Source organism: Globicephala melas, chromosome 1, assembly GCF_963455315.2.
Source record: "Globicephala melas chromosome 1, mGloMel1.2, whole genome shotgun sequence".
NCBI classification, from domain to species: domain Eukaryota; kingdom Metazoa; phylum Chordata; class Mammalia; order Artiodactyla; family Delphinidae; genus Globicephala; species Globicephala melas.
Genome location: NC_083314.1, coordinates 177,993,140 through 178,020,600, shown reverse-complemented (window position 1 = coordinate 178,020,600; position 27,461 = coordinate 177,993,140). Strand labels below are relative to the sequence as shown.

The 27,461-nt window shown below is 43.7% G+C and overlaps 2 protein-coding genes across 2 annotated transcripts; both read left to right on the top strand.

The window, feature by feature from the left end:
* Nucleotides 1-4,838: 4,838 nt before the first annotated feature.
* On the top strand, nt 4,839-7,743 carry LOC115867176 (PRAME family member 8-like). Its single transcript, XM_030883221.1, has 3 exons — nt 4,839-5,125; nt 5,577-6,149; nt 7,170-7,743. Exons 1-3 carry the CDS (start codon nt 4,839-4,841, stop codon nt 7,741-7,743), a joined length of 1,434 nt encoding a protein of 477 aa, XP_030739081.1.
* A 15,523-nt stretch (nt 7,744-23,266) lies between these two features.
* LOC115867167 (PRAME family member 8-like) lies at nt 23,267-26,132 on the top strand. The gene is made up of 3 exons (XM_030883211.1): nt 23,267-23,553; nt 23,988-24,560; nt 25,574-26,132. Exons 1-3 carry the CDS (start codon nt 23,267-23,269, stop codon nt 26,130-26,132), a joined length of 1,419 nt encoding a protein of 472 aa, XP_030739071.1.
* The last annotated feature ends 1,329 nt before the right edge of the window (nt 26,133-27,461 follow it).

Below are 27,461 nucleotides of genomic sequence, written 5' to 3'. Positions count from 1 at the left end.
CTTGTGTAGCCACTGTGCTGGGAATGTAAGAATGTGCAGACAATGTGGAAAACAGTATGGAGGTACCACAAGATCCAGCAATTTCAGTTCTGGGTATATATATGAAGATAATGAAATCACTTTCTCAAAAAGACATCTGCAGCCCTAAGCTCTCTGCAGCATTATTTACAATAGTCAAGAAAGGGAAACAACCTAAGGGTCCATCAATGAATGATGAAGAAAATGTGAATATATATATAATACATATATATTCATATATATATATGAATATTATTCTGAATTAAAACCATAAAAAAGAAGAAAATCCTGCCATTTTCAACAATATGGACAGATTATTAGGGCATTATGTTAAATGAAACAAGTCAAAGATTTATGGGGAAATGAATAAAGGCGGTCAAAAGGTACAAACTTCTAGTTATAAAATAAATGTGTCATAGGGATGTAATGTATAGCACAGTGACAAAAGTTAACAATTCTGTATTGTGTACTTGAAAAAAAATGCTAGGAGAGTAGATCTTTAAAGTTCTCACCACAGGAAAAAATTTTAACTACGTGAAGTGATGGATGATAACTAAATTTATTGTGGTGATAATTTCACAGTGTATACATATATCAAATCATTATGTTGTACACTGAAAAAGAGGTCAATCGTATCTCAATAAAACTGAAAAAAATCTTCTAGGAAAATATGCCAAAAGAAAACTGAAAAAAGAAAAGAGTCAAGGCTTTTACAATGGAAAAGAGAAGAGCAAATATTTTCACTTAGGGTTGATTTAGATGTATAAACTTAAAAGAACCAACTGAGAAGGAATACACAGAGTGTGGCTGTATCACCCTGTGCTAACCCTCACCACTCAGACCATACCAGGTGCGCTTGGATGGTGTGTACCAGAATAAATAACAATATAAGAATAAAACAATCTTCCCCTAACTTTCTTCACCAGTAGGGAAAGAATTAATAAGATCATGAAAATCTTCTGATGGATCCTTCCTGAACTGCCTGCACCTCTTTGCCCAGCCTCAGTGGCTTTCTTCCTGTTCTCAAGTTGGCCAAGCTCTTCACTACATCAGGATTTGCACAATGCGCCCATGGCTCCAACACGATCCCCTCAACTGGCACGTACACTTGAAAACTCTAAGTCAGTCTCCTGACCTTCTGCTAGGCCCATCTGTGCACATCCTTGTAAAATCCAGCTTTAGGAAGAACCCTGATTCGTCAGTTTTAGAAGAATCCACACCTTTGATACCTGCTATTCCAATAATAACTGATCCAAATTCCTCACTCCCCACTCTTGGTATCTGATCACAGGATTCGGTAGGAATCCTGTTACACTGGTTTAGCCAGATTTCCCCCAGAACTGAAGTCTCCTCATAGTAATTTTCCAGCCAGGAAACCCCCTGCTTGTTGGTTGTGAATTCCCAAATGTCTTCATTGTATTGTGAACGGAGACCAGTTCCATACTGGTGTATCTTTTCCTCTGTTGCAATAATCCTGAATAAAATTCGCCTTTACCGTATAAACCTGTGTCTGTCTCTGGTTTTCTTTGACACAGCTCCCACAGTTGATTACTGCTCAGGCAAGAAAGCTCCTTCCCAGTATCCTGCAAACTCCCAAACATCCCAGAGAGGCTCAACTTCGAGTCTGCCCACTTTGGACCTTTCCATTTCATCCCTGGAGTTTTCTTCAGAGAATTAGTTACAACCTGCCACTTTAAAACAGTGGTCTTGGGCTTCCCTGGTGGCGCAGTGGTTGAGAGTCCGCCTGCCGATGCAGGGGACACGGGTTCGTGCCCCGGTACGGGAGGATGCCACATGCCGCGGAGCGGCTGGGCCCGTGAGCCATGGCAGCTCAGCGCCTGTGCGTCCGGAGCCTGTGCTCTGCAACAGGAGAGGCCACAACAGTGAGAGGGCTGCGTACCTCAAAAATAAATAAATAAAATAAAACAATGGTCTTTTTGAATCTCATGGAAGCTACAAACCCATAGAAACATCCCCACCTGAGACACTGCACTTTCCCCATTTCCACTAACGTTCGAGTGAAGTCTCTCAGTTAGTCCTCTCCACAATTTAGGTTGTTTGACAGCTCAGGGTTCCTTGGTTCCTTCTGATCCCGTCAACAAAGGGAATCTACCAGTTATTCACTGCATGGCAGTGGGCAGATTCCTCTACTGAGTAAGACCCCAATCCACCAGGTTAAAAATGCAGAGAGATAGCAGTGACCTCTAGATTCTCTGTGAAGGTTAATGTCTGAACTAGTGGATAAAAAGGGTCAGCACCAGTGCTCACCCAGTTTGTGTTCAATAAACAGAGATGGTTATGATTACTGTTGTTGCAGATCTCACTATACTGCAACTCATTAGTAAAGGTGCTTGATGGCCTGGGAGTTAAAAGTCTATTGAGTACAATTTGGTTTAGCCCAATTTTATGTAAAAGCCATTTATACCCATGGTAGAAATATGGTGAAAAGAATCTTCAGAAAAGATACCAAGATGGAGAACAATCTTCAAATAATCCTTGCCTTGGCAGCCGGTGGTATACAAGAATTGCTTGGGCACTGTATGGAATGGGGGGTGTGAGGCATGGAAAATTCTGGGGGTGGAGAGAAGGTCCAGCTTTCTTTGTGTCCTGAAACTTCAAAAGAATCTCTGTGTGGTGTAGCTGGGGTGGAACTCATACCTGAACGTGGCAGATACTTAAACACCAAATACAGCTTCTGAATTTTGTTTGAAAGAGGTGTTGGTATTTGTGAACAGTGCTTAATATGAAGAGAAAAACAGAATTTTATTTCTGTGCCCATTGCTATTACCTTGATCAGAATCTGTGCTGAACTTAGTTAAGTTTTAGAAAACAGTAATTATCAAAATATACTTGGAAAGGGGACAATGGGACTATGGTTCAGCTTCCAAGACCCCTGGAAAATGGGTGGGGTTATTTGCCATCTGGGAATTATCCTCTGTGGGGAAAAAACCTAAAGGAAAACATCTCTTCTTAGCAGCTGCCCCTGGATGACAGGGTTATTTGTGACTGACCATGTTCATGTCTCCCCCGGTTCCAAGTTCCCAAACAGCCCACAGTGCCCACCCTCAGTGGGTCTCAGTCTTGGAAATGCCTGACTTCCCAGGGCTCCCAGTCTCTCCCTCTTCTCACATTCTCAGATTAACCTTTTCATGCCTGTTTGCTGTGCTGATACCATCTTTCTGGGAGGAAACACCGTCAGAGATGACACTGCCTCTTCTTAGCCACTCCCTTTTAATTTCTAAACTCCACCCAGAGAATAGCCTTTAAATCTTCTCCCTTTTCAGGAGAAAAAACCAACAACAACAACTATGTTTTCCACTGTTTGTCTCATTCACACGGTCCCTTTAGGAATGCCCAGCTCCATGCTGCCCAGCCCCACCCTTCTCACTGTGATTTTGACCTGACCTCCTTCAGAGAAGCCTTGACATAAGGCTGGAAAACCAAACACATCCCCCAAAGAACTTCCCTTGCTGCCCGAATCAGCTCATAATCTCCCATGTTTCCGACATAACACCTAAGTGACACTTGATACAGGGATGGATTTATTGTGTTTCCGTTGGGAACAACACCACTGTCTTCATGAAGCTCTTTTTATTCTGGGACATTTTGATAATTGTGATATGGCCAAAGATCCCCCAACACTGATGCTTTAAATTTTTGTTTTTCCTATCCAATATCACAAATCAATAGCCCCTTCCCTGTCTCATACCCACAGGTATAACTATTGGTATTGGTCAAACCCAATGAATATTTGTGGAGTGAATCAAGGAACGTGCCTTTGACTCCAATACCCCTCCTTCGTTCTTTCTCTTTCCTGAATGAATATCTGATTCAATCCATTCCTCTTGAGATAGACAAAGATCCCATCAGGATTAACCTGATGGACAGTCTGGAATCTAATCAGGTATGCTTTCTGATTGGAAGATAGTAGTTGGAAAGAAGGAAGTTGTGATTAGAAAGGTATATAAAATCTTCCTGTACCAAAGAAGAGATGCAGAATCCAGTCACCTCCTGGATTTTCCGAGGAGTCTGAGGTCTTAGCACCACCTCATCAATATCATCAGAGCTGGTCAGTTACATACCTCAGCTAAGGACACCCTCATCTTACCCATGATCTCTGTGTCTTGAATGGTGGCATGTAGCTTGGTATGGAAGGTTTCTTATTTCTTTTCAGATAAACTGATTTAAGATTTTGGTTTTACCTCTAAGTGTAAATTTGCCTTAATCCCAAATACTTTGATTTGTGCGTTGGTTTATATTATTTCTAAATGTCTTAACCAAACAGATATTCTTTTTAATGAAAAGTATCTCTTTGGAATTTTATTTCTTGGCGTTTAAAATATTTACTTTGTGCAAATAGCATTCATTTCAGGGGCATCTCCTTCATCTTTCTCAGCCAAGTTAACTGTGGGAATTGAGGATGGAGGTTGTTCTGGACCACATGATGCTCCTATTCCCATAGTTTTGGGGCCCTAAGTGATGGTCTGAAAGTTTTCCCCCAAGAAAGATAAGGGACATTGTTAAGGTTCATGGTACACACTTACCACTGGGACATGAATTAAGCAAAGCAGTGGGTGGAAATGGATGGACTAGTGGTTGCCTTTCCTTCTCCTTGGTACTTGTGAGATACTTGTTCTGCTGCTAGTAGGGAAAGAGTTATGGCTTTGTGCCCGCTGAACCTAGAGTGGAATTGGGGAAAATTGAGGCACTTCTACCACTGTGCTAAGTCCCTCTGAAGGGTGGGGACACAATGGAGGCTTGCTCATGCTTGGCATGAAAAGGATGTCTTGTCCACAGGTTTCCTTTTGGAAAAGATCAGCATGAGTATCTGGAATCCACCCAGACTCCTGGACCTGGTGGGAATGAGCCTGCTGAGGGATGAGGCCTTGGCCTTTGCTGCTCTGAAGGATCTACCAACAGAGTTCTTCCCATCACTGTTCATGGAGGCCTTCCATGGGAGACACAGTGAGACCCTGAAGGCCATGGTGCAAGCCTGGCCCTTTGTCCGTCTACCTCTGGGAGGCCTGATGGAGATGCCTCATGTGGGGACCTTACAAGCAGTGTTGGATGGGCTTGATGTCCTGCTTGCCCAGAAGGATTGCCCCAGGTGAGTCTGCCAGGTAGGCTGGTAGGGTCCTAGACATTGTTGAAGAGACAGCTGGTGTCGTAAGAGTAGGTAGCCAAGGGATGGACCAGAGGCTTCTGATGATGCCAAGGAAGAAGCTCAGAGGCCTTGGCCATTGCTGAGCTCACTTTGGGAAATGCCTTCTGGAAGTGTGGGAGTGCCTAAGATGCAGGAGAGCCTGAAAGAACATGCCCCCACAGCCTTCTAGTGATGATTAAAGGTACTAGAAGTAGAAAACCAGAAAGAATGGAAGTGGGAAAGGAGATGGAGGAAAGAAAGGCAGAGAGGGAAGAAGAGGACAAGGCAGCAGGTGACGTCAGGAACGTGAAGTAAAAGCACACGTGGGAAGTGAGTGTTGCCTAAATTCTGAGACTGTGGTTTCATTCAGTGTGGATCTTAAACCATCGCTGCCAATCTGCTGTTTCCCCCACAGGAGGTGCAAACTGCGGGTGCTGGATTTAAGGAATACTGGCCAGGACTTCTGGAGCATGTGGTCTGGATCCAATGTCCGTGTGTCCTCGAGCTCATCAATGGCACCAGTGGCTGAGGACAGGTCAAGGACAGAGCAGCCCTTGGCTCCCTTGGAGGTGTTTATAGAACTTTGCCTCAGTGAAGGGACCATGGATGAATTCTTTATCTACCTCATGCAGTGGGTGGAGAAGAGAAAAGTTTCCATACACCTGTGCTGTAAGAAGCTGAAAATTGTTACAATGTCCATGGAAAATATTATGAAGGTCCTGAGTATGGTGCAACTGGACTGTATCCAGGAGGTGCAAGTGAATTGCACCTGGCATCTCTCCACCCTGGCTGTGTTTGCTCCTCTCCTGGGCCAGATGAATAAAGTGCAGAGACTCCTTCTCTCCAACATCCACATGTCTGCACTTGAGGGGCAGGAACAGCAGCACGTTGTCCAAATTACCTCTCAGTTCCTCAGGCTGCACCACCTCCGGGATCTCCGTATGGAATCTCCCTCCTTCCTCCAAGGTCGCCTGGACCAGATGCTCAGGTGAGTGTGCACCACTGACCGAGTAACAGAGAACACAACACTAGAACGTCACGTGCATTGTTTCCTTTGTTGCTCTACCTTGAAGTGTGGCATCACATAACCACCCAAATCAAGGTAGAGGGACAAAGTGCGATAGAGGCTCTGGAAAGGGACACCATGTTAGGAAGCTATAGATTGGAGGGTTCAGATGTATCAGTGTTTGTGATTTCTTTCTCAGGAAGAGATGTCTTTATTCAGGTGACTTAAAAAAAAAAAAACAGGTAAGAGGGCACTGAAGAGGGGAAAGAAACTCAGATCTGAGTGTTTCTAGAGGAACTCTGCGCTCAGCCGTTTTGTGACCACAGTGAGCCTGTCTCAAATTCCCCATCTGTAAAATGTTGCTTGTGCTCCAGATTAGGTAATTAATATACGAGAAATGCATGATTCTGGTGGTAAGGAATGGGGAGCCAAAAGCAAAATAAAAAGTGGTAGGTGGTTTGCAGATGATGCAGGGATGTAACTGAGCCCCTGCAGACTGGAGACCCCAGGTGATGATGTGGGATCTTGTCCAGGTTGGTTCTCTGTGCATGTCTCCCTCCAGCCTCATCTGGCCCAGAGATCTGGGCACCTGGGGCTCAATTAGTGAGCTAAAGGCACCCTGATGTGAGAGTATTTTTTGTTTGTTTCAACTCTAAATATGAAAATTCAGTGATGCCCACTCTTGATTGAGGCTCTGTGCTAGGCTCTCCTCTGAGCATGTTCTAGTGAATTCCACTCTTTTCGTTCATCCGCAAAAGGAAGTGCAGTATGTTGTACCCTGCTTGACTGATGAGGAGAGAGAGCTTTCAAGATTCTGTGTACTTATCTCAGCCAAACAAAGAAGATGACAGGAGTCAGGCTAACATGAGATTGGGCCTTCTGGGTATTGATTGTTATCAGATGGTCAAAATGACCTTGGCCTTGGGTAAAACACTTATCTCCCACCTTGAGGTCACGTTCCATCCCAGTTTCCAAGACCTAATTCCTCAGTTTCTCTCCCAGGTGCCTGAAGACTCCCTTGGAGAACCTCGCAATAACTCACTGTCTGATTACAGAATCAGACTTGAAACATCTGTCCCAGTGCCTGAACATCAGTCAGCTAAAGGGCCTGGATCTGAGTGGTGTCCCACTGACTGACTTTAGTCCTGAGCTCCTCCAAGTTCTGCTGGAGAAAGTTGCAGCCACGCTCCAGGAACTGGACTTAAATCTGTGTGGAATCATGGACTGTCAACTTGAGGCCATCCTGCCTGCCCTGAGCCACTGCTCCCAGCTCAGGACCTTCAGCATTTGTGGGAACCTCCTCTCCATGGCCATCATGGAGAAGCTGCTGCGTCATACTGATGGACTACCCAGTTTAATCCTAGAGCTGTATCCTGCCCCAAAGGAGAGTTACAGCTCTCAGAGAATTCTACACCTGGGGCGACTTGCCCGGCTTCAGGCTGAGCTGACTGAGATTATGAGGAACTTAGGAAGGCCCAGGACCATCTGGATTAGCTCTAGCCCCTGTCCTCGCTGGGGCAATGAGATATTCTGTCATGAGAAGACCATTATATACTGCTGTTTTGTCCCTCCCTAGTTGGTTGCCTCTATGAAAAACTTTCTTCTGGGCCCTGGAAACTGAAACCTAGGAAATAGGTGCATTGTGAAGAGAACACAGACCTATGGTTTCAGGCATCTGCTCAACGTGAATGTGAAAGGGAAAGGTGACCCAGCAGGGGTACAAGATTGAAGGGGACTTAGGTTGTTTCCATCTCTGGGCTATTGTAAATAGAGCTGCAATGAACCTTTTGGTACATGACTCTTTTTGAATTTTGGTTTTCTCAGGGTATATGCCCAGTAGTGGGATTGCTGGGTCATATGGTAGTTCTATTTGTAGTGCCCATCATCAGATGAATGGATAAAGAAGATGTGGCACATATATACAATGGAATATTACTCAGCCATAAAAAGAAATGAAATTGAGCTATTTGTAATGAGGTGGATAGACCTAGAGTCTGCCATACAAAGTGAAGTAAGTCAGAAAGAGAAAGACAAATACCATATGCTAACACATATATATGGAATTTAAGAAAAAGAAAATGTCATGAAGAACCTAGGGGTAAGACAGGAATAAAGACACAGACCTACTGGAGAACGGACTTGATGATATGGGGAGGGGGAAGGGTGAGCTGTGACAGGGCGAGAGAGAGGCATGGACATATATACACTAACAAACGTAAGGTAGATATCTAGTGGGAAGCAGCCGCATGGCACAAGGATATCGGCTTGGTGCTCTGTGACCGCCTGGAGGGGTGGGATAGAGAGGGTGGGAGGGAGGGAGACGCAAGAGGGAAGAGATATGGGAACATATGTATATGTATAACTGATTCACTTTGTTATAAAGCAGAAACTAACACACCATTGTAAAGCAATTATACCCCAATAAAGATGTTAAAAGAAAAAAATATATATAATTGTCTCAAAGTGAAAAAAAAAAAAAAGTTTGAAGGCGAAAAGTTGACTCAAGGAGTTGATGGGAAATTCAGGGTGTTGGTGCGCCAGGGATGGAGTGGATATAGGGGTGGAGGAACATGAATCAAAAGCCTCGGTTGCCTTGCAAAAGGAAGATAATGATACAAACCCAGCTCATTAGACATTTGTAAGTTCCAATGAGAGAATGCACTTGAGGGCTTGGCCCTGGAGTTAGCATACACTAAGAGATAACTAAATGAGTCTTTCCCTTCTTTTTCTCTCCTAGTGGAAACCTCAGTACCTACATTCCTCTAGCTTACCCTCTATTCCTTACAACAGGGTGGAGAGCAAACCCAGGGCCTGAAATGGGTCTCACCTTTCACATGTGGACACCAATGAATCATGGTTCACTCAAGCTGCTCTCTCAGCCAGTGCAGGGAGGAGGAAGTGAGGACATAGGAGAGATTGGATTCATCTCTAGTGATAGACATTCTGAGCCTCAGGTTTCCTAGGCCACCAGCTGGTAGATCAGACAGGAGGATATAAATCGGTTTTGTAAGCAGGACTGTATACGTCAGTACTTTTTAAAAATTTTGCTGTCCTGTTAATACTAGTTGAGTTTAAATATTTGCACATTTATATGAATATTAAATACATGAAATTTCTTTGAAAATTATAGAGGTAATTTAGTACTTGTAAAGAATGCATGTGGATTTTTTAAAAAATGATAAACTCCCTTTGGCGTCTCAAGACAACTAAGACATGAAAACTGATTTTAGAGATCAATGAATGAGATTTTTTCTCCTTTAAAAATATTTACAATAATAAAATTTTAGAGCTAGGATTACAATTATATTTTTTAAAGTAGACTTTATTTTTTAGAGCAGTTTTAGATTCACAGTGAAATTGAGCAGAAAGTACAGAGAGTTCCCATTTGTCTCTTGCCCCCACGTGTACAGCCTCCCTGGATATCCAAATCTCCCACCAGAAGAGTACATTTGTTATAATTCATGAATCTACACTGAGACATCCTTATCAACCAAACTTCATCGTTTACACCAAGGTCCACTCTTAGGGTTGTACGTTCTATGGGTTTTGACAAATGTATAGTTGCATGTATCTACTAGTGCAGTATCATATGGAGTATTTTCACTGTCCTAACTTATAAGAACCTGCTGTATAGCACAGGGAACTCTACTCAATACTCTGCAATGGCCTGTATGGGAAACAAATGTAAAAAAAAAAAAAGAGGGAGAGTGGATATATGTATATGTATAACTGATTCACTTTGCTGTACACCTGAAACTAACACAACATCGTAAATCAACTATACTCCAATAAACTTTTTTTTTAAAAATCCTCTTTGCTTTGCCTATTTATCTTTTCCACCCCCCAGTCCCTGGCCACCACTGATATTTTTGCTTTCCCCAGAGCTTTGCCTTTTCCAAATTGTCATATAGAGTTACAGATGTAGGAAACATTGTTATGGCTTCCAGGGTGGAAAGGTGGGGGAGGGATAAATTGGGAGATTAGGATTGACATATGCACACTACTATATATAAAATAGATAACTAGTAAGAACCCACTTTATAGCACAGGGAAGTCTACTCAGTACTTTATAATGACCTATATGGGAAAAGAATCTAAAAAAGACTGGATATATGTATATGTAGAACTGATTCACTTTGCTGTACAGCAGAAAGTAACACAACGTTGTAAATCATGTATGCTCCAATAAAAATTTTTAGAAAAGAAAAAATGTCATATTTCTGGAATCATACAGTATGTAGCCTTTTCAGATTGACTTCTTTCACTTATTAAGTTTCCTCCATGTCTTTTCATGTTTTGATCCCATTCTTTGTCTGAATACACCACAGTTTATTTGCTCACTCATATACTGAAGGACAGCTTTCTTGCTTCTTTGGTTTGCTGCTAAAATCATCTATGTGCATGTTTGGTTTGGACATATGTTTTCAACTCATTTGGATAGATACCAAGGAACGAGGCTGCTGGATCGTACGAAAAGGGTACGTACTACAATTTTTTCTGTTGACAAACTTACCTGTTAGACAATGATGAAATAAAACTTATATTTTAAGGCAGGACAAGAAAAACATTAAACATAAAAGTCTCTCTCTGTGTGTGTTTGGGCCTCCTGCCTACCTAATATGCAATGAGCTCCTCAAAGATGGGAGTGCCTGCTCAAGATTAAAGATCAATTTTTTTTCTTCTGATGCCAGCAATGTAACTTCTTAAAAGAACAGTGTTCTTTCCCAGCTCTGTAGGGGTTCATGGTGACTTGCTGCTCACCTTGTACGTGCTTACCTGGACTATGTATCCTTGGTGAACTTTATGTAAAACATCAGGATGTCATTTTGATGAGTGATCCTTTGACTCAAAAATGTACATGACTGTGCCTTTGACTTCTAACACATGGAACAGTTCCCAGAGCTTTTTGAGAATCTGCTTCCTGGGTTATAATCCTCAGTCTGGCTCAAATAAAATTCCCTTTTTTTTTCTTCTTGAGAGTTAATTGAATTTTCATCAACAACATTAATAGTCTCATAAAGTGCAGGGACTGTGTCTCTATCACCCTGTGGTCCTGCAGCTGAACAAGAAGCCTGGTGTGGCAGTAAATGCTTATAACTGTGGGTGCATGGACATATTTAACAACGGTTTATAGCCAAACGTTATTTTGCACTGAAATGCACATTTGGGGAAAGTCAACACTAACTGTCTACCAATAACAAATAAATTGGATACGGAAGAAACAGCACTTGTGGTCAATGCATTTGGACATATAAGTTGTACTTGGAAGTGTAACTGAGCAGAACCCTATGGGCCCTTCCCAGGACAGACTCCCCCTCATGTCCTGCACCTGCCTCTTGTTTGTAGAAAACCTTTATCCTCCTAGGCCTATCCTGAGTTCCAAAGAATAAACAGAAAATATGATAAAATGTAGAAACAAAGGAAAATAATCAAGCAGGACAAAATAATAATAGCTTAGCCATTAAACAAATTCAAAGACCTTTAGTTCCTCCTCAAGGGCTATAGGTAACATTCTGAGCCATATCCTTGAGCTACTTTGAAAACACTGAATGAAGTGAACTCCAGGCTGCTACAAGCACATAGAGACCAGAGGGGTTGGAAGCAGAAGCTTGATGATATTTATTCCCGATTACCTCATCACCAACAACCAGAAGAATGTCCATGAGCTGATCACACACCCTACAACACTCTCTCTCACCCTGTCTTTAAAAATCTTTTCCTGAAAGTCATCAGGGAATTAGGGTCTTTTGAGCAACAGTTGCCCCCGTCCTTTGCTTGGCGCCTGCAATAAATGCTACACTTTCCTTCATCGCTCTCAGTAGCAGTAGATTGGCTTCACTGCACACAGATCAGTGGACCCGAGTTTGGCTCAGTAACAAAAGAAACCTTCATTTGTTTCCCATACTTTTGTTGGTTTTGCCCAAGTAAGACAGGACTATACTCTCAATGTAAAACATCCCAACAATACAGAGAGAAGAAACATCTCCCCTGAACTTCCTCTTCATCCCAGGCCCCTCTCCAGAGAGTTCAGTTTAGTGTACTTTCCAGACGTCTCTCTGACTTTCTGTACATTTATTTTTGCATGTGCTGACATCTGGTTCAGCTTCCCTTATAGAAACGGTGTCTTAGGGATTCAGATCATCTTGCTTTTTTACGTTTAAGGGTGGGTCTTAAGGATCAGTCTTCATTCATATCAGTGGGCATATAGTAGTCCATAAAATGAATGGCCCACATTTTAACAGTGTGCCTCCTTATGTAAATTTAGGTTGCTCCAATGTTTTGCTGTTCTTGCCAACCATAGAGTAATAAAAATCCTTGTACTCCCCAAAGCTTCTCTTTGGTTTCTCAACGCTTTCTCCCTGTATATAGCCCTGTTGTTCCTGAATTATCCATTTCATCCTCTTAGAAGATAATTTTCCTCAACTTATGTCAAGCTCACCACTATATTCTATTTTTTTAATTAGCCAAAAGGGGGAAAAGAAAAGGTCACTGGATTTCAAATCATCCTCCAGTGCTTCTATCAGTAGGCTGAGCTGCTTTACTTTTTTTTTTTTTTAATTGAGGTATAGTTGAAGTACAATGTTATATAAGTTTCAGGTGTACAACATACTAAATCACAATTTTTAAAGTTTATACTACTTTTATAGTTATTATGATAAAATATTGGCTATATTCTCTGTGCTGTACAATATATACTCTTAGCTTGTTTATTTTATACATTGTACTTAGTATCTCTTAATCCCCTAACCCTATCTTACCCCTCTCCCTTCCCTCTCCCTACTGGTAAACACTAGTTTGTTCTCTGTATCTGTGAGTCTGTTTCTCTTTTGTTATATTTACTAGTTTATTTTATTTTTCAGATTCCACATATAAGTGATGTCATACAGTATTTATATTTTCTGTCTGACATTTCATTATACATAATACACTCCACGTCCATCCATGTTGTTGCAAATGTTAAAATTTCTTTCTTTTTTATGACTGAGTAGTATTCCGTTGTGTGTGTGGAATATACCACTTCTTTATCCATTCAACTGTTGATGGACACTTAGGCTGCTTCCATATCTTGGCTTTTTAAATAATGCTGCTGTGCACATTGGGATGCGTGTATCTTTTAGAATTATTGTACTTGGGGTTTTTAGGTATATACCCAGTAGTGAAATTGCTGAGTCATATGATAGTTATATTTTTAGTTTTTAGAGAAACCTCTGTCCTGTTTTCCACAGTGGCTGCACCAATTCACATTCCCACCTACAGTGTATGAGGGTTCCCTTTTCTCCATCCCTGGCCGACATTTGTGATCTGTGTTTTTTTTGATGATCGTCCTTCCGACAGGTGTGAAATGATATCTCATTGTGTTTTTTATTTGCATTTCCCTGATGATTAACAACACTGAACATCTTTCAATGTAACTGTTGACCATCTGTATGTCTTCTTTGGAAAAATGTCTATTCAAGTCTTCTGCCCATTTTTTTTTTTTTTTGCTGTTGAGTTGTATCAGCTGTTTATATGTTATTTTGGATATTATCTCCTTATTGGTCATATCATTGGCAAATATTTTCTCCCGTTCAGCAGGTTGTCTTTTTATTTTGTCCATGGTTTCCTTTGCTGTGCAAAAGCTTTTAAGTTTAATTAGGGAACATTTGTTTATTTTTGCTCTTGTTTCCTTTGTTTTAGGAGACATATCAAAAAAAAATTGCTATGATTTGTGTCAAAGACTGTTCCACCTAAGTTTTCTTCTGGGAGTTTTATGGTCTGGGGCCTTACATTTAGGTCTTTAATCCATTTTTTGTTTATTTTTGTGTATGGTGTTATAAAATGTTCTAATTTCATTCTTTTACATGTAGGTGTCCAATTTTACCAGCACCAATTATTGAAGAGATTGTCTTTTCTCCATTGTATATTCTTGCCTCCTTTTTCATAGATCAATTGACCATAAGTGTGTAGGGGTTTTTTCTGTGCTCTCTATTCTGTTCCATATTTTTATGTTTCTGGGTTTGTTTGTTTGTTTTGCCAGTACCATACTGTTTTGATTAGTGTATCTGTGCAATGTAGTCTAAAGCAGCAGCATGATACCTCCAACTCTGTTCTTCTTTCTCAAGATTGTTTTGGCTATTTTTGGTCTTTTTCTGTTTCTGTACAAATTTTAAAATAATTTTAGTTCTATGAAAAATGCTGTTGTTATTTTGATAGGGGTTGCACTGAATTCCTAGATTGCCTTGGGAAGTATGGTCATTTTAACAATATTGATTCTTCTAATCCATGAACATTGTATATCTTTACATCTGTTTGTGTTAGTTTCTGGCTGGATACCCAAGATCTTCTGGACAACTGGGCAAGGGGTGAAGCCCAGAGGTAGCCAGATGAGAGAGGATGGGACACTGGACTAGGAACAGGCCTTGGAAGAGCAAAAGCTTAGAAGAAGACCAAGAGTGTTACTGAGTGAGGACCGTCTAATTCAGTCCCCTCTGGAATGGTGTCAGATTGCTGGGGTTATGGAAATAGAGCTGGAACTGGAGAGCAGTTGACCTCAAGGTGGACCTAAAGCTCTTCTCCAGAACCTTCCATCAGAGCAGCATTTATGTCTATGCAGGAGAGCACACTGGGCTGTGTCTGGGTTAGTTGTCAAACACATCCTGGGTCCTGGGCTCTAAGTCACCTTCTTCCTGCAGGTTCTTCTCTTCAATGGACAGAGGCTGGTATGAGGGGCTCCTGAAAAAAGAGGTATCATCAGAATACTACACAGGGGGTCAATGATGCTAACAGGAATGGAGGATGGGAGTTTGGGGCTGACTCATCAACAATGTTGCAGCATCCCATCACTCCTCATGTGTCCACTTTTCCAAAGTCTGAAGAACTGTGTCCTGAGAACATGGATGAGAAGTGTTCTGAGGTGGCCTCAATGACTGTGCACAGTGAGATCTAGGAGTGCTGAGGATGAAATTTCAGTTATAGAGATGAGGATTTGTGCTTCTATTAATAAGTTCAGGGGGCATAATTTACTTCCCAAGACCAGTGACTTTTGTTGAATTGCTGTTTTGGTGGTGATCCAGGAGGGAATGTGTGTCCCAAGAGTAATCCACAATAATAAAATTGCAGTGCAGGTGACTAGTTCAGGCACCACCAGGCTAGGTGTGTGGTCTGGGTCAGAGCCAAGGGATTGGAACAGAGTCTCTTGGGTCCCTCCATGGAGAGGCCTCCAGGGGGAGTTACCCTCTTACCCCAGACCACAAGTTTCTGCCTGGTTTGCCTTATCCTACACAAAACACGTTTCAAGTTCACCTGCATCCCATATTTCTCTACATTCTGCCTATTTGCAGGGGACTGCATGTTTCTGACCTCACAATTCATACTAAATATCATTCTGGCAAAGAAGACATGCAGATGGCCAACAGGTACTTGAAAAAATGCTCAGCATCACTAATCAGGGAAATGCATATCAAAACTACAATGAAATATCACCTCACAAAATTTAGAATGGCTGTTATCAAGAAGACAAGAGATAACGAGTGACGTGAGGGTGTGGAGAAAAGGGAACCCTCCTGCACTGTTGTTGGGGATGTAGTTTGGTGCAGCCAGTATGGAAAACAGCATAGATGTGAATTTTAAATAAAAAATAGAACTACCATTTGATCCAGCAATTCCACTTCTGGGAAGGAAATGAAGTCACTGTCTCAAAAAGATATCTCCACCCCCATGTTCACTGAAGCATTATTCACAGTAGCAAGATATGGAAACAATCTAAGTACTTGTCAAGGGATGATGAAGAAAATGTGAATAATATACAATATATATTATTCTGGTTGGTCAGATACACCACACTAATACTGGTAAGAATGTTTCCCTCCTGCTGTTCCAGCCACTTGCTGACTAGAGCCCTTTCTCCTTCAAAGGAGCCAACCTTCACAGGGAGACAACCTGGTGAGGTGCCTTATGTGGATAAAAGGCACGTAAATTTAGACCCTGCTCCCTCCATTTTCTTGCATATGACCTTGAACCAGTCAAGGGCGACCCTCTCTCCATGGTCTCTGTTCCTCTCAGGCTCACACCCCTCTTCTCCCAGAGATTCAGAAAGGAGGAAAGCACCTGAAGAAAAGATGAAGAAGCCCCGGAGGAAGTGACACAGGCTGGAAATTTCAGACTAACGAAACTCTCCGGGAATTTCATGACGTCAGAAGGATGAAGGATCAAATGTTGGGGGCTGATACAAACTTAGAAAGGAGGATGACAATTTACAAAGCATAGAAACGGTGTTGGCTCCCCGTTGACAATTATGCCATGGGAAGAAGGCAGTCCCTGCTCTTACTACTCTTGATAAGTTTATTACAAAGAAATACAGCACTTTAATTCTCAAAGTTTTAAAATCTAGTGTACTAAATAAATATTCCTTTTACTGTTTTTACATTTACATATATATTTATAACTACATCAAGTGAGTCCTTAACTTTTCTAAAGGTTATGTAATAATCATCATTTTTACTATTGATTATTAAGATTGTGCTGTAGCTTCAGTTTGCATGTTTATTTTTATTGGGGAGGAAAAATGTTTTCTGTAACCTTCAATGTTCTTCAGCTGGTCTAATAATCAAGTTAATCAGAGAAAAACAGGACAAAATTAATTACAAACCTACAGGAGTCAGACAAGTGCAGTGAAACCCAAGGAGAAGCCAAACAATTGAGGCTCATGTGTGATCTCAGGACACGGGATGGGAGAGAGTGCCAGGTCTTCAACGGGGAAGAATGTGATTCACAGAAGAGCTAGTAATTTGTTTGGTAATTAGATGTTTGTCCTGCCGTACAGATACACCACTCAGATAAAGTTATGTCTTGATAATAGCTCTCTCTCTGGCCCAGGCCCCCTTTCTAAATTCTTTTAGGTAGTTCAGAGAGAGGGAAAAGGTTTGCTTTGTTTCAGTCTGCTGTGTCTTGATTGCCTACAGCTCAGAACAGTAAGTATACCAGTGTTGCACATTGGGAAGGGCTCTTTTTTAGTCCCTTTACCTTCCTGCACTACTGTGGTCTAGGTACACATCTGCCTGTATTAAATTCATGTTTCAGCTTATGTGTTTTTTGTCTGTCTCAATAGAATGTAAAGTCTGTACATATGAGATAACATGGTAGTGGGACATATCACATTAATTGGATGTTTCCCTGATACCCAGAATAGCAGTTGGTACACTGTAGATACTCAGTAAACACATTTTAATTGAATGATAAGTGACAAATACAATTGTAGATAGTTAAAGTGTGCAATGTGGTGATGTGATATACGTATACACTGTGAAATGATTACCAAGGTCAAGATAATTAAGACATCCACAACCTCATAGTCAACTCTTTGTGTGTGTGTGTGGTGAGAATGCCGATAAGATCTACTCTCAGCAAATTTTAAATATACAATATTATATTATTAACTATGGTCACTGTGAGTGTACTAGATCCTTGAAGAGACGTCTGAACACCCATGTTCACTGCAGCGTTATTCACAATAGCCACAGTATGGAAACAACCTAAAAGTCCTTTGATGGACGAATGAATAAAGGAAAAGTTGTATATGTTCATATTGGTATATTATTCAGCCATAAAAAGGAAATTCTGCCATTTGTGAAAATATGGATAAACTTGGAGGACATTATGCTAAGTGAAGTAAGCCAGAGAGAGAAAGACAAATACTACATCGTATCATTTATATGTAGACTCAAAAAAAGGAAAAGAAAATCAATTTCTCATGAACAGAGAATAAAATGGTGGTTGACAGGGACTGGGCCAGAGGGAATGGAGAGAAATACATCAAAGGGTACAAATTTTCAGTTACAAGAAGAATAAATAATCCTTTTTTTTTTTTGCAGTACGCGGGCCTCTCACTGTTGTGGCCTCTCCCGTTGCGGAGCACAGGCTCCGGACGCGCAGGCTCAGCGGCCATGGCTCACGGGTCCAGCCGCTCCGCGGCATGTGGGATCTTCCCGGACCGGGGCACGAACCCGCGTCCCCTGCATCGGCAGGCGGACTCTCAACCACTGCGCCACCAGGGAAGCCCTAACTAATACTTTTAAATGAATCAAGGAGAAAAGTGAGAGGGCAATACTGGGTAAGAGTATTAGGCTGTGTCACGTGTGCTGGAGACAACCCAGTGAACTTGTCCACAGAGCCCTCCCCCCACCCACCGCCACCACCAGAAGCTCCTGCCGGTCGTCAGCCCGGGACTTTAGAAGATTTTCCCACAAGAGGGAGGCCAGTACAGGTCCCTGCGCTCCTCCTTCATTTGTGCTGGACAAGCAATGGGTACTGCTTTGACTTTCATCTCCTATGACCTTCATAAGGATTAAAGTAGGCAATTTGCTGTCATTTGGATGACGGAGACACAGTAACAGACCTCATTATTTCTCATTTTCTCCTGAAAAACACAATTCTCAAAGTCTGGAAGCTGTGATGAGTGAGGAGACAAAACTGCAAAATTTCCAAAGAGCATCCCTCCCTCTGGCATATATGTCAAGGTGAGGATCCTCGCCTTCCCTCCTAACCTGCCCCTGGTATTTGCACCCAGACTGGATGCCCACCGCTCTTTCTCTCTCCAGACTCTTCGCTGGCCAGACACTGTGCCCTTGCGGTGAGTGCGAGAGCAGCCACTGGAGCCTAATGCCAGTCAGGGCAAAGCAATCCAGACCCTGGGAACTCACAGCCCCCAATCCAGGGCCTCAGTGTCCGCAGCGGCCTCAGACACAAGTTCCCCAGACTTGATGGGACACAGTCTTGTGAGAGCCAGAGGACATGGTCTCCTGCTAGGCTGCCATTTCTCTACTCCCCCGCTCATTCTGGGCCCTACAGCAGCTCCTCTGGACATTCTCTGCACTCCTCTCTCTTCTTTCCTTCATTCCCTGTGGCCCAATCCCACCTGGAGAGAGTCCCAGACATCCACCCCACCCACCATGTCTCTACAAGCCTGTCCTTTGGGATTAATTGCCTGGACCCAGGGTAATGTTGTCATCAAGTCTTTATTGATGAGGAAGAAAGAGCAACAGCTCCTTGTTTATAGCAAGATATTAGTGGATCTAAAGTGGAACCAGACCCTGTTGAGTACTGGGGGAGCAGGCAAGGGGGGCCAACACAGACAGCTGGACTTTTAAAAAGGCATAGAGAGTGAGACATTTCAGGGCAAGAAGAGATCTGAGTTGGGAGAGAAAAAAAACTTACTGAACCTGAGGAGAACATTGTCAGCCCAAGTGCTGGACCAAGAGAGCCACAAAGGGGAGAGCCTCTGCAGGGGACTGGTCCCTAAGGTCTCCCATCAGCTGTCATGTCTAGGAAGACCAGAGGAGTCAGGGTCCTCTTCTGTAACCCAGGATGTGTCGCCCCTCCAGCATTCCTGGGTGCTTTGATGGATCCAGAGATGCAACAGGGGAACTCTATGCATTAGGGTTAGTCAATTTGTCCAAAATAGCACAGAGGAATTAGAAAAGAAGTACTTGATTTTTGCTGATCCCATTGGAAGTGTGTCCCAGCATTGTAACCAGGCTCCAGGTTCCTGGAGAGGTGATGTTGGTGGGCTGCAGAAAGAGAGGGCTGCCAAGTCAGTTCATGCTGGGAGGCGGAACTGGACGCACAGAAATATGCTAACCCCCTGAGCAAAGACCCTGGAGCAATGTTTTAGGATGTCACTTGGGATCGTGTGACTGGAGAAGCGGGAAGGACAACCCCCTGATGGGCTCAGGGAGCTGCTCCGACCTGGGCAGCAAACAAGGTCATGAAACAGGCAATCAGGACAGGGTAGAAATGTCAAATCCAGGCTTCTCACCAGACCCCAAGCGTCCTGCAGGCCCCGAATTGGGTGGGAAGGACGGCACCTCTGTGCACATGTGCTCCCTCCTCCTCGCCGCCCAGTATGTCCCCTGAGCAAACAGGCTCTGTGTGGAGTTGGACAGAGGAGGTCCCCTCTACTCAGGGGGAAGGAAGAGGGCTGGGCTTTTATAATTTCTAGAACATTCCAACACTCTGACCCCTCCTACCTCCTTCGATTTCACAGAAACTGGGAAACATCCCCAGCTTGGAGTCTGCAGTTTACCCCTTCCCACTGACATCATGTGAAGTCTGTCAATCAGTCCTTCCTAACACTCAGGGGACCTTCTGAACCCCTCACATGAGGGAATCCACCAATTATTCAGTGGATGGAAGTGGGCAGGTTTCTATCCCAAGCCCAGACCCAGGTCCACCAGGCTAAAAATGGAGAAAGAGCAGTGAACCTTTCATTTCCTGTGAAGGTTAATCGAGGTGGTGGATAAAAAGTGCTGACACCGTTGCTCACCACGTTGTGTTCAATAAACAGAGAGGTTTATGATTATCGTTGTTACTAATCTCACTCTATTGCAGCTTATTAATAAAGGGGTTTGGCGGCCTGGGAGTTAAAATGTCTATTGAGTACAATCCAGTTTAACCTAATTTTATGCACAAGGCATTTATACCCATAGCAGGAATGTGGTGAAAGGAATCTTCCGGAAAGATATCAAGGTGGAAAACACTCTTCAAAACTCCTAGCCTTCTTTGGCTGTTTTATAATTGAATTACTTGGACATCGCAGTGAATGGAGGAAAGGAAGGCATGAAGGACTCTTAGGGGTGGAGGGAGGGTCACACTTTCTTTGTATCCTGAAACTGGAAAAAAAAAATCTCCATGTGATGAAGCCCGGGGTGGGAGTCACCCATGAGCATGGCAGATCCTTAAAAACCAAATATAGCTTCTGAACTTTGTAGGGAAAGTTGTTGGTATTTATGAAGAGTGCTTAATATGAGAAGAGCAGAATTATATTTCTGTGGCTAACGATGTCACTTTGGTCAGAATTTCTGCTGAACTTTCCTAATTTTGAGGAAATAGTAATTATCATAATATACGTGGAAAGGGGCCAATGGGATTATGGTTTGGCTACCAAGCCCCCAGGAAAATGGCTGCGGCTAATTGCCATTGGGGAGCGTCCTCTGTGGGAAGAACCTAAAAGAAAATGTTTACTGGTAGCAGCCACCACGATGAGGACAGGGTTTGGTGCACCTTATCCACGTTCATGTCTCCCCTTGTATCCAAGTTCCCGAACAGCCCACAGTGCCCACCCTCCGTGGCTCTCAGTCTTGGAAATGTCTGACTTCCCAGGGCTCCCAGCCTCTCCCTCTGCTCACATTCTCATATTTAATCTTTTCACGCCAGTTTGCTGTGCTGATCCCATCTTTCTGGGATGAAACACCTCAAACAAACACTGGTTTCCTTTTTAATTTCTAAACTCCACCCAGAGAAAAGTCTTTTAGTCTCCATTTTCCCAGGAGAAAAGGAATATACCCATACTATACACTGTTGATTCCTTCACAGTGTCCCTTTAGGAATGCCCAGCTCTACACTGCCCAGTCCCCGCCCTTCCTTCTTTTTTTTTTTTTTTTTTGCGGTACGCGGGCCTCTCACTGTTGTGGCCTCCCCCATTGCGGAGCACAGGCTCCGGACGCACAGGCTCAGCGGCCATGGCTCACGGGCCCAGCCACTCCGCGGCATGTGGGATCTTCCCGGACTGGGGTACAAACCTGCATCCCCTGCATCGGCAGGCGGACTTTTAACCACTGCGCCACCGGGGAAGCCCCGCCCTTCCTTCTTATTGTGATTTTGACCTGACCTGCTTCAGAGAAGCCCTGACTTAAGCCCCCGAGTGCCAAGCATATTCCCCATTGCATTTCCCTTGCTCCCTGAATAGGCTCATGATCTGCTATGTTTCTTATATAACACCTAAGTGACAACTTGATGCAGACAGAAGTTTATGTTGTTTCCTTTGGGAATGACATCACCATATTTTTATAATGTTTTAATTGTTGGACATCTTGATGAGTTTGATCTGCGCAAAGATTCTCCAACAATGATGCTTTCTAGTTTTGTTGTTTCTGTCCAATATCAGGAACAAATAATCTCTTCCCACACCCATGGCTATAACTGACCCTATTAGGAAAACTCAATCCATGTTTGTGCAGTGAATCAAAGACTGAGTCCTTGAATCTCCTACCCCCATTTATTCCCTCCTGAATGAAAATCAGATTCAATCAATTCATCAGGATGTAGGCGAAGATCCAATCATGATTAACCTGATGGACAGTCTGGAATCTAATCAGGCATCGCTTTCTGATTGGTTGTTAGTAGTTGGAAATGGGGAAGACATGATTAGAAAGGCCTATAAAAGCCTCGGGCATCAAAGAAGAGATGCAGAAACTTCTTCCTCTGGAGTCACTGTCTGGGTTCTCCACCCGGTCTTGGGACTGAGCACCCTGCCAACCACATCAGAGCTGGTAAGTTATAGACCTCAGTCAAGGACACTCTCCTCTTATGTATGGTCAGCTGGTCTTGAACTGTGCCATGTAGCTCAGGATGGCAGGGAGAGGTGTATCTTCAGTTATTTCTTTTCCGATGAACAAATTTAATGCTTTGGTTTTGCCTCTCAGTGTAGTTTTGATTCACTCTCAACATTTTGATTTGTCCTTTGGTTTATATCATTTTTAATTATCTTAACCAAGAAGATTTTCCTTTTAATGAAAACATCTAACAGTTTAGAATTTTATTTCTTGACGTTTACAATATTTAGTCTGTACACAAAAGAGCATTCATTTTAGGTGTATGTCCTTCATCTTTTCCAGCCCAAGTTAACAGTGGGAATTGTGGATGGAGGCTGTGTTGGGCCACATGATGCTCTTATTCCCATAGTTTTAGGGACCTAAGCGATTTTCTAAAAGTTTTCACCAAAAAGATTAGGGTCAGCCTTCAGGCTCGTGGTACCCACTTCCCAGTGCAATACAATTAAACGAAGTAGTGAATGGAAATGAATGGACAAGTCGTTGGTTTTCTACCTCCTTGGAAGGAGGCTTGCTCTGGTTCCTGTAGAGGCAGCGTTATGGATCTGTGCCCACAGAGACTAGAGTAGAATTCTGCTAACAGAGGCTTTTCCACTACTGTGGGAGCAGTGATTTGGCTATGAGTTTGTTCCTCTGCAGGGTGAGAAGACAGATTAAGGGGTGTTCATGCTTGACTGAGAAAGATGCCTTGTTCCCTGCAAGTTTCCACAGGATTCCTTTTGGAGCAGAGTCAGCATGAGTGTCTGGAACCCACCCAGACTCCTGGGCCTGGCGGGAATGAGCCTGCTGAGGGATAAGACCGTGGTCATCTCCATTTTGGAGTACCTGCCCACCGAGCTCTTCCCACCACTGTTCATTTTGGCCTTCTATGGGAGACACAGTGAGGCCCTGAAGGCCATGGTGCAAGCCTGGCCCTTTGTCCGCCTGCCTCTGGGGGGTCTGATGCAGACGCCTCACCGGGGGACCTTACAAGCAGTGTTGGACGGTATTGATGTCCTAGTTGCCCAGCAGGATCGCCCCAGGTGAGTCTGATCCAGGTATCCTGGTAGAGTCCTAGACATCCTTGAGAGGCAGCTGGTGTCATAAGAGTGGATGGCTGGTTGATGGACTAGAGGCTTCTGATGATGCCAAATGAAGAGGCTCAGAGGCCTTGGCCATTGCTGAGTTCCAGAAATGTAGGAGTACCTAAGATGAAAGGGCACCTGAAGGAACATGTCCCCACATCTTTCTAGTGATGCTTAAGGTACTAGAAGTGGAGAACCAGGAAGGATGGAAGTGGAAACAAGATGGAGGAAGGTGAGGCGGAGAGGGAAGAAGAGGGCAAGGCAGCAGGTGATGTCAGGGATGAGAAGTAAAAGCTCAGGTGGGGAGTCTGAGTGCTGCCTAAATGCTGAGACTGTGGTTTCATTATGTGTGGCTCTTAAGCCATCGCTGACAATCTGCTGTTTCCCCACAGGAGGTGCAAACTGAGGGTGCTGGATTTAAGAAATACCAGCCAGGACTTCTGGAGAATGTGGTCTGGATACAGGGTCCATGGATGTTCAAGCTCACTGATGGCACAAGTGGCTGAGGACAAGTCAAGGGCAGAGCAGTCCTTGGCTCCCGTGGTGGTGTTCATAGAACTTCACCTCAAAGAAAGGACCTTGGATAGATTCCTCACCTACCTCATCAGGTGGGTGGAGGAGAGGAAAGCTTCCATACACCTGTGCTGTAAGAAACTGAAGATACTTTCAATGCCCATGGAAAATATTATGAAGGTCCTGAGTATGGTGCAACTGGACTGCATCCAGGAGGTGCAAGTGAACTGCACCTGGCATCTGTCCACCCTGGCCGTATTTGCTCCTCTCCTGGGCCAGATGAATAAAGTGCAGAGACTCCTTCTCTCGCACATCCACGTCTCTGCACTTGACGAGCAGGAACAGCAGCACGTTGTCCAAATTACCTCTCAGTTCCTCAGGCTGCACCACCTCCGGGATCTCTGCATGGAATCTCCCTCCTTCCTTGAAGGCTGTCTGGATGAGATGCTCAGGTGAGTGTGCACCACTGACCAGGTAATGATGAACACAACACTAGAATGTGAAAGACACTGTCCGCTTTGCTGCTCTATCCTGAAGTGTGGTATCACATAACCATACAAATCAAGGTAGGGACCCAAACTGGGATAGGGGCTCTGGAAAGGGACGCCATGCTAGGAAGATATAGACTAGAGGCTAGGATCTAGTGGGTGTGAGTATGTGATTTCTTCGTTAGGAAGAGACATCTTTGTTTAGATGACTTAGGAAAATAGGGGGCCTTAAAGAATGAAAACTCCATCAGGCCTGAACATTTCTAAATGGAAGCTCTGTGCTCATCAGTTTTGTGACCACATTGAGCCTGTCTCAGATTCCCTGTCTGTAAAAGGTTGTTTTTTGCTCCAGATAAGGTACTTAATATATGGAAAATGCGTGATTCTGGAGATGATGGTAATAGAGCAGGAGCCTAAGGGATAATAAAAATTGGAAGATGGTTTGCAGATGATGCAGGGATGTAACTAAGGCCCTGTAGACCGGCAACCCCAGCTGATGTCGTGAGATCTTGCCCACGCTGGTCCACTATGCATGTCACCCAGAAGCCTCACCTGGCCTGAGGTATGGGTGCCTGTGGCCCACGCATGGGCTGAAGGAAGCCTGAGTAGGAAGAGTTTTAGGTATGTCACGTACTATTAAAATTCAGTGATGCCCACTCTTGATGGACACACGGTGTCAGGCTCTCCTCTGAGCATGTTCTAGTGCATTCCATTATCTTCATTCATCCTCAAAAGAAAGTGGAGTATGTTGTTCCCTTTTAGCAGATGAGGAAAGAAGGCTTTCAGGGTTCTGTGGACTTGATCCAGTCACACAAAGAAGGTGAAAGTTCTCAGGATAAAATGAGACAGCGCATTCTGGGTATTGATCATTATCAGATGGTGAGACCAAACTTAGCCTTGGGCAGATCACTTGTCTCCCACCTTAAGTTCACTTTCCACCCCAGTTTCTAAGACATAATTGCTCTGTTTCTCCTCAGGTGTCTGACAACCCCCTTGGACAACCTTGCAATAACTCACTGCCTCCTTTCGGATTCAGACTTGAGCCATCTGTCCCAGTGTCCGAACATCAGTCAGCTAAAGGGCCTGGATCTGAGTGGCATCACCCTGACCTACTCTAGTCCTGAGCTCCTCCCGGCTCTGTTGGAGAAAGTTGCAGCCACCCTCCAGGAACTGTATTTAGAGCAATGTGGGATCATGGACTCTCACCTCGAGACCATCCTGCCGCCCCTGAGCCGCTGCTCCCAGCTCATGTTCTTTAGCCTGCGGGGAAACCTCATCTCCATGGCCGTCATGGAGAAGCTGCTGCGACACACCTCCGGGCTGCCCCGTTTAAGTCAAGAGCTGTATCCTGTCCCTCAGGAGAGTTACAGCTCTCAGCGAATCCTCCAACCTGGGAGACTTGCACAGTGTCGGGCTGAACTGTTTGAGATTCTGCGAGTCTTAGGACGTCCCAGGATCATTTGGATTAGTTCCAGCCCCTGTCTGCACTGTGGAGATAACACATTCTCTCATCCCCAGCCCATCGTATACCGCTGAAATACCCCTAACTACTTGGGTGCATCTGTCAAAAGCTTTCTTCTGAGCACTTGGAAATTGAAATCTAGGACATAGTTGAATTGTAAAGGGAAAACAGACCCAGGGTTTCAGATATCTGCTCAATGTAAATGTGAAAAGAAAAAGTGATTAAGGGAGGGTGCAGGACTGCAGAGGGAAAAGTTGACTCTGACAGGTAATAGACCTTTAGGGGACATGTGTCCTATAGAGTCAGAAATATGAATCTAAGTTTCTTTAGGTGGATTCGAGCTTGAGACACATATGTTGGAGCTCTCCCTGGGTGGATTTTGTAAAGAAATGGTCAGAAATAAAGAGACCCTCAGTGTAAACTGACTGCTGCCCTCCATAACGTATTATTCAGCTTTCTCAGTTTATAACTCAGCAAACTCCAGTTACTGATGGAAAAAAAAAAAGAAAGCACTGAGTTGTCTGTGATCTGACACGTTACCATTCAAGCAAGTTCTTTATTCTGTCTGGGGCATCTCTTTCTTCCATCCTTATTTCTGTGGCTGCTCAGTAGGTTAATACACACAAAGGTGAACATACTCAGTGGTCAATGAGCCACTGGAATGAGAGTTCTTGGCAGGGCCCTCACTGCTCTCTCAGACCATGACCCTGGATATGAGCAGCCCTCATGGTTCTCTTGTGGGTCCATATGTCTCAGCCAGGGCAGGAAGGGCATGGGGAGGGCATAAGAGAGATTGGAGTCATCTCTTGTGATAGACATTCTGAGCCTCAGGTCTCCTAGGCCACCTGTTGGTAGATCAGACCAGAGGATAAAAATTAGTTTGGTAAGCAGGACTCTACAGTTCAGTATTAAAAAAATAAATTAGGGCTTCCCTGATGGCGCAGTGGTTGAGAATCTGCCTGCTAATGCAGGGGACACGGGTTCGAGCCCTGGTCTGGGAGGATCCCACATGCCGCAGAGCAACTAGGTCCGTGAGCCACAACTACTGAGCCTGCGCGTCTGGAGCCTGTGCTCCCCAACAAGAAAGACCGCGATAGTGAGAGTCCCGCGCACCGCGATGAAGAGTGGCCCCCGCTTGCCGCAACTAGAGAAAGCCCTCGCACGGAAACGAAGATGCAACACAGCAAAAATAAATAAATTAATTAACTCCTACCCCCAACATCTAAAAAAATCATAATTAATTAATTAAATTAATTTTTTTAAAAACACAAAAAACAAACCAAAACCCTGCTGTTATGTAAATGTCAGTTGGCTAAATCATTGTGCTCTGATCTATTAAAGATATGTGTCATTTTAAAATTATAAAAAATATTTAATACTTTTAAAGAATAGATGTGGATTTA